The sequence below is a fragment of the Montipora capricornis genome, chromosome 8, assembly GCF_036669925.1.
Source record: "Montipora capricornis isolate CH-2021 chromosome 8, ASM3666992v2, whole genome shotgun sequence".
NCBI classification, from domain to species: Eukaryota; Metazoa; Cnidaria; class Anthozoa; order Scleractinia; family Acroporidae; genus Montipora; species Montipora capricornis.
Genome location: NC_090890.1, coordinates 39,824,984 through 39,832,520, shown reverse-complemented (window position 1 = coordinate 39,832,520; position 7,537 = coordinate 39,824,984). Strand labels below are relative to the sequence as shown.

General features: G+C 40.3%; 1 protein-coding gene across 1 annotated transcript in view; it reads left to right on the top strand.

The window, feature by feature from the left end:
• The window catches only part of LOC138058938 (CD63 antigen-like), a 16,973-nt gene extending 15,102 nt beyond the window's left edge, over window positions 1–1,871 (top strand). Inside the window, exon 8 of the mRNA XM_068904404.1 lies at window positions 1,068–1,871. Coding sequence (XP_068760505.1) covers window positions 1,068–1,133 — 66 coding nt within the window. The 3' untranslated portion in view covers window positions 1,134–1,871. The remainder of the gene's footprint in view (window positions 1–1,067) is intronic.
• Window positions 1,872–7,537: the final 5,666 nt, after the last annotated feature.

Genomic DNA, 7,537 nt, shown 5'->3' with positions numbered 1-7,537 from the left:
TCTAATAAAATGATTTGTCTCTCGTAATTGAGAAGCTTCTCAATATCTATGTAACGAGCAAGAAATAAGGCAAGATCAAACAAGTTTCTTAATTTGGCCTTTGGTGGTGTGAAAGTGCAAATATCAACCTGGGCCTGGTTGTTCAAAAGCAGTTTAACACTAATCCTAGATTAAAAATTAACCAAGGAGTTGATTTCTCTTCGCCAAATGCTGTCCAATGCTCATATTCGGCAAAACTTTACAGTAGAAGTAGTCAATCTTGAAAAACAAAAATAAGCAAACGAAACTTTAACCAAAGAGTTGAAAACATGAAACAAACGTTTACGCTAATCCTGGATTACGTTAATCGGCTTTTGAACAACCGGGCCCTGACGTTTGTGGCTGACCGTCAACGCAATGCTAATCTATGTTTTTACTAATCCACCCTGAAGGTGCATATCCCTTACCTTATTACCGTTTGTGAAGATATTTGATCAAGTGCCACCCTGAAATAGTGAGCACGGCATCAAGGAATAGGAGTGTGGCTCCGAATCTGGTGTTACAAACTGTACAACTATGACAGTCTTGTCATAGTGTCAGAAATTTACATTATTATACATTGGTGTCACCAGCTCGATTTTGATTGGCTGTAAGCACGCAGCTAATTCTTGCTTGCTCTTACGTAATAGACAATAGATTATATATGTGTAGAATTGACGTCATACCTACAGACAATAGTTTTACGCATGCAGAAGTGACATCACCTAACACACTAACCAGCAGTTTGATCAGTTTTGTCATGACAGAGCTCAGCTCAGGAATATGCATAATAAAACAATTATTGGATTCAGCTTTTGCATGATAGCGATAATGATCAAGGCCTCAGTTTGTGTTATCCGCCTGAGCCTTCGGCTTCGGCAGGTAACACAAACTTTCGCTGTCATGCTCAACCTCATCCAATAATTGTTAATTCATTGATAGCAGTGTTTCTTCAGTTGGAAGTAGCATCACTTCTCTTAATTCATTTAACTCTAATTTAACTTCGAATTTTTACATTGCTAAGTACTGTTGTTTTTTTTTCTTCACAGCTCATTGGAATGATTTTTGCTTTGGTGTTGACTTGCAGGATTGGCAAAGAGGGGTCCTATGCCTGAGCCTTGTTCCATTATACCTTTTTTAAAGCTACTTAGCTTGCTTGATTAATTAATGACTCTTGAATACTTTCAGCAAAGAGCCTTAAAGACTGACAAATTCAGAGGAATTGTCTCTTCTGAACTGTCAAATTGGAAGCCACCCTAACTCCCTAACTGATGGTTTTGGCACAGTGTTGCTCTCACTTGGAGTCAAATAATTCAAATCGAAAAGTTGCTATTCTTAACTTGGAACTGTTAACCCTCAGGAATTGTTTTGTTGTCAATCTTAAGGGCTCCTTGCTGGAGTATTATTTTTCTCACTGCTTCTGATTAGCTTAATTTTCCAAACAATTTTCGAATATCTGGCGTTGCTTTTTTTTTTTTTCTGTGACTGTGTACAAGTCTTCAAATGTAGAGTTTTTGTCTGGCTTTGATAAGTTGTATTTAACCAAATATGGTCAGCTCCTACCTTAGTTGCAACTGGATGTTGTAAAAAATGATGCATTTTTTGAAACTTCGTCTGCTGAAAGATGTAGAATTTCAGATTATAATGTGTGGCTTTAAGTATTTCTGTTAATGGTTTTTTTATAATCTTTCTCACTTCATTTCTGTATAAGTGATGGGTGGTTGAGAAGTGTGAAATAATTATAGAGCCAACTTTTGATATGGTAAGACTTTATAAAAACTTGTAATCAGCTTGTCTTTTAAAAGTCAACACTTGGTTGTACCAATGTTACAATAAAATTAAGGGGAATATAATTTTGTTTGTTGTACGTCTTTGAGAGAATCGTCTTCATCCCCCAGGGATGGGGGGAACTCCCATATGAAACAGACGGGGATGCTCGTCGTCTCGCTTAGGGGTGTAAATTTTGGATTTTGGTCTCGCTTAGGGTGTTCCGGGCAAAGCGCCAATATTTTAAGCTGCCAAGGTCTCGTTTAGGGTTCCGCGAAGAAACACAGAATTACGCGAAGAGAGACAGAAGTCAAATTTTTTTTTAAACTTGTTTTTAGGGGTCAAAATTTCCTTAAGCCACGCCCAGATTAGTCTCCTTTAGGGGTCACTAAAAGCTTGAGCCACGCCCAGATGGTCTCCTTTAGGGGTTAAATTCAAAATTTCCGACGTGCATCCCCGTCTGTTCCATATGGGTTTTTCCCCCCCCCCCCCCCCGGGCTTCATCCCTTTGCTAAAAAATCGCTATCTTCTCACAGCGGAATTTGGTTTGTTTTGCGCCACTTCTCCCGAACCTGAGAAAAGTATTGGGGTCACGCAACAATGTTGTTGGTTTCCTGGAAAAACCTGATCACCGGATCACGGATCAAAGTTCACCGGATTCAAAATAAATTAAATCCCTATGTGACTAGACGATAAGAGTAAAAAACAACGTTTTTTTGATACAAAAAATGTGGGAATAAACTTTCTGCCTGCTGTGCTTATTGGTGACCAAAAAACAATTCTTCATTGTTAGTCGTCAGGTACTTTCTTTAAAAAAAAACACGTAAGACTAAGAACTGATTCAATTCTCCAATGTGTGTTCTTGAGATTTTCAACTTGTTGCTTCCGTGTTTACTCTAAGGGACTCAAAACACTGAATTCAGTGGGGCGATGCAATTTTATCAAGTTCCGAATCAATTCTCCAATCCCGTCGGAAAAACGACTGAAAAGTCTTCTTCTAAGCAAGTTATTCTTAAGATGTATTCCATCTGCTTTTCCTGGTTTGAAGAGATCAAGTTAAAGCAGCTGAAAATTTGCTGTTCTCTCCGGCAGTCGCCAAAAACGGCTTCGTGTTTTGAATTTGCATCGGAAGCCAGATGCGCAATCACTACCGACATTCGGGATAATTTGGACATTTTACAGTTTGTTACTTCTCCAATATGATATGTGTACAAGTGAACCCGAGCTGTGGGTGTCGGTCTCCAGTAGCTGTCCTGATAGTTAGTCGGTATGCGAAGATTGGCACTTCTTCCAAGTGATATGGCTTTTTTCCGTATTTAGTATACTTATTATATTTGTGTCGATTTCGCTTATTCTCGCTTGAGTGCGGGAGAGATCTTGACTGAGTCACGTAGGGGAGCAATCAATCACGTCTATTAATTTGATTTATTTTGAACAGATACTTGATCCGGTTTTTCTTGGAAGCCGACTTTGTTTCGGAAGAAAGGACATTGGAAAATGCATAAATTTTAAAAAAATCGTAACTTATCCTATGCCAGCTTTTTCTAAGCGCTATCCGCTTTAACCCGCTCTCGGAAGGAAGGTTGAGAAGAGAAATGTGAACTTTTTACATCACGTGATTCATGTTAGCAAGTAAGAGGGGTCACCCACAATTTATAAGAAGAATAAGTATGTTACCAACTGGGAGGGTTGAACCAGTTCTCTTTTTGCCTTAATTTTCAATCAGTATATTCAGTGGTATTGCCTGCGCTGTAGAGATGCGCAGAAAAAAATAATCGAGAACCTAATGCAATTACTTTTTCAATGCCGCATCACGTAAGGGTTGAAAAAAAAAATCAGTTTCGTTACCACACAGTCAATAGGGAGCTTAAGATCTATGACGACGACGTCGACGAAAACGCCACAAAACAATAATATCATAAGCCCATATTTTTGCGGTTCTCTGCGTAACGGCGACGTGAAATCACTAAATTTGAGGCTTTGACGACAACGTGAGCATGCAACAAAGAATCTTTCATTCTCTATTTTCAGTCTGAAACCGATGATACTTCGCCCACATTGTACGGCGTGAACGCGATGGAATTATCGCGAAAGACTTTTACTAGAGCCAAGTTCTATCTTGAGGTTACGTTTTCGTCGACGTCGCCGTTGTAGATCTTAAGGTCCCTAATGGGCCATTTCCGAGTTCATGCCTGCCTCCTCTTCAAATCGAGTCTAAGTGCAAAGTTTTGGTGATGGTAATTAGTCCTACTTTACATATGAATGAACTAATTTTCATAAGAAAAACTTCGCACATAGACTCGCTTTGAAGAGGAGGCAGACATGAATAATATTGGATCGCGTGTGAACTACAAATGTTTCCGAAATCCGTGTCTCCGGCCAGGAAAAGAAATTAGGTAGCACCCTGGCACCTTTGAAAAATTTGAGAGATTTTAAGAAACTAGTCGTCCACACCCGAGAAAACAATTAAAGGGAAAGTACAGCCTTAGAAAAAGTTTCTCAGAATCGAAAGGTCTTTACCTGTGTTGTCATACTTGACCACTCATTTTAAATAGCCAACAATGAGGCTTCAAAAATAGACATTTTAAAAGTGAGATCCGCCAGCTTTGTTTCTCTATGCAAACGAGGCTATGACGTAGCAATAGTCAAGGAGTGTAACCAACAAAAACACAGGCGAGGAGCCGAGAGCGATACTGACCCAATTGTAGACTTAAATCTTAATCCAGAGGGTATATTGTATTGATATTGGCTCCACCATTACTGAACAGATTTACCTTGCGGTCGTTTAACAGGGTTTTATAGGTGAGTTATATGCAGGAGGTTTACAAAGCGAAAGCGAGTTTGCAGTGCTATCCCGCGCTCATTGCTCTGAAATCAAGTTTAATCACAGGCGGCCCAGACTCGGAGGGTAAAAAAATTATAAGGATTTGTATGTGAATCTCGATGACAAACTGAAAAAGATATTTACACGCAAAAGTTATCAATAAAAAAGCCGTAATTTATTGTCGTGGTGACTCTCCCGCTTCTTGTGTGTTTATTTTTCTGATTGAATGCGATTTCCCGGGAGGGGCCTCCCATATCTCCCATATAAAAAAAACGGGGGTGCTCGTCGGAAATTTTGAAAAGAACCCCTAAGGGGGACCAAGATCCTGTCTTGTGGGCGTGGCATGAAATTTCTTTCACCTTAATTTAAGAGGTACCACATTATGGGGTTTAAAGTCAATTTTTCGGCTCAATACTCTAAAAGGTACCGCTAAAGCTCCCACTGTGGACCTTTTGAGGCTGAACACCCTAAGAAGTACCAAAACCGCTTTTTCAACCCCTAAAAGGTACGACGAGCACCCCCGTCCGTTTAATTTGGGAGTTCCCCCACCCCCTTCCTTCCTCGGTGCGATTTAAGCGACTTCTCAAATTCCCGGGTGGTCACTCGTACACCGAGCTCATTCGTCACAATAGATCTGGGTACGAGATTAGAAAGAGGCAACTCAAAAGTGCTCTTGTCACATTTTAACGGGGAACTGGAAAAAACGGCAATTATTTTCGAATTCCTGAGGAATAGTTTTAGTGACTTAGAGAAACTTTTTCTAGACCGTACTTTAACTCCTTTATCGAAATCGTTAAACAGATTCATTTTCTACGTAGTAATTCAGAAGAAAGTGAAAGTTTCATTGTATCAGTAGCAAAATAAGGCAGAAAAGTATTCACCTCGAAATTCTCGATGACTCTCAGTCCATCCTGATCACAGAGTGACCTTGACCTTTGGGAACAGAGTGGCCTTGACCTCTGAAAAAGAGGTCAAAGTCTGGCTATACCCTTCGTAATGCCCTGGTGAAACCTAAGGACCCCCTAGATAACATGGAAAAGTGTGGTGTAATTTATAAAGTCGGATGAGAGGAATGTGTGGAGGTGTATGTCGGAGAGACTGAAAGATCACTGGGGAAGAGGGGGGACTGTAAATCTGCCCTCAGTCAACACCAAATGCAAACAGGAGACGCGGACACGAACAGATCTATTATGGACAATATGCAGATTCTGGACCAAGAACCCAAGAATACGCACCGAAAGATCAAGGAGGCTATCCACATCAAGCTCAACCAAGTCAGCCTGAACCGTAACGAGGGATGGGATATCTCTGACGTCTACCTGCCACTCCTCAGGAGGGAGGTGGGGGGGGGGGGGGGGGGGGCACACCAGAATTGAGGCAGCCTCGTTCTGACTTTGACCTCGTTCACAGAGGTCAAAGTTACTCTGTTCCCAAAGGTCAAGGTCACCCTGTGATCAAGATGGACTGAGAGTCATGGAAAAGTTGCTACTGATAAAATGAAACTCACTTTCTTCTCCTTTATCGAAGAAATAAATAACAGGCGAACATTCTTTGCGATCAAACTGATTTTCGTATCCATACGGCACAAAATTTACGAACAACTAGACCCTCCGTGAGGGTACACTGGGTTGCCTGTGTTAAGTGCACCGTTCCAGACAATTTTTTTCAAGTTGGGCGGTCATTAAGAAGTCATACCAGACGAGGCCCTTTGGCTCACAGGTCCTCACACGTTCGTACGACGAAACAGACCTGTCCTTGCGTAATATGTAGCTCTAACAGTGCACGATATTGTTTTGGTATTGTCTATCATTGTAGTGCCATGGTAGAAGTCTTGGGTAAATAGTCTGAGAAGACATGTGGTTACTAGCAAAGTACTGAACTCAGAAAGATTGAAGAAAATAAATGGGAAGTGAGACACACTGGCTTCTGGGCTGACATGTTGATAAACTTCTTTTGACCAGCTTTGTAATACCGAAGTTCACTGAAGTTTAGCCCTGTTGGGCGGGGTTAGTGTTTGGATGGGAGACCAAAATAATATACCCTTTATAAAACAGAAGCATCGGACCGAAAATACTATTAACGCTAACAAATGCAAACTCAGCAAGGTACAGATTTTGTTAGCTTGCTTTATGCAAAAACAAATATTGATGCAAAAGTAAATAAATATTGATACACAGTTTTCAGAAAGAGCGGAAGGAAGTTTCCAGGACGATCGCTCGAGAATAACATATTTACGACATGAAAACAACATTAATTTTGAACGGTGAATATAGAATATAAAAAGTTACGATCAGCGACAAACGTTTTGGGGGATTTTTTTAACGTTCAATTTTGTTTTTGTACGTTTTGGCTGCACAAATAAATCGTAAAATCGAAAGTGACATCGCCGGAATTCAGCGGGCGCCGTGATGAAGTTACCGCGGCATGTTTACTCACCAAACAGTGAAGTATCTGTGTCAAATGATGGCAAGATACCGGGTTTTTGTAAGTTTCTTTTTCTGTCAAGTTTTATAATGTTTTAAAATTAAATGGGCGACGTCAAAACAAAGATCACAATCGCCCAAGTCTTGTTTATGCAAAGTCAAAATTTACTCTCCAAGACGCGTACGACGTTATTTATCAACAGGTAATTCCATCATTTTGGAAATTATTCAACGGCGACACAATTCTTCACTGATTTTGGGGCTCATTTTGTTGAAACTCAAGCACGTTTCCAACAGGCCTGTGAACCCTTCCAGCTTACAGAGCAATACTAAGAAACTTGTCCCATATCACATTTCAACCTTAAGCTCGAAAATTCAATACACAACATGATATTATAATTCACAAAGGCAGAAAATACCACAAAATCCTTTTCCAGCGAAAAGTTTATTGAAACAAACAACATATTTGCTCTTAGAGGGGAAAACCTCTTCCTATTTCATTGCG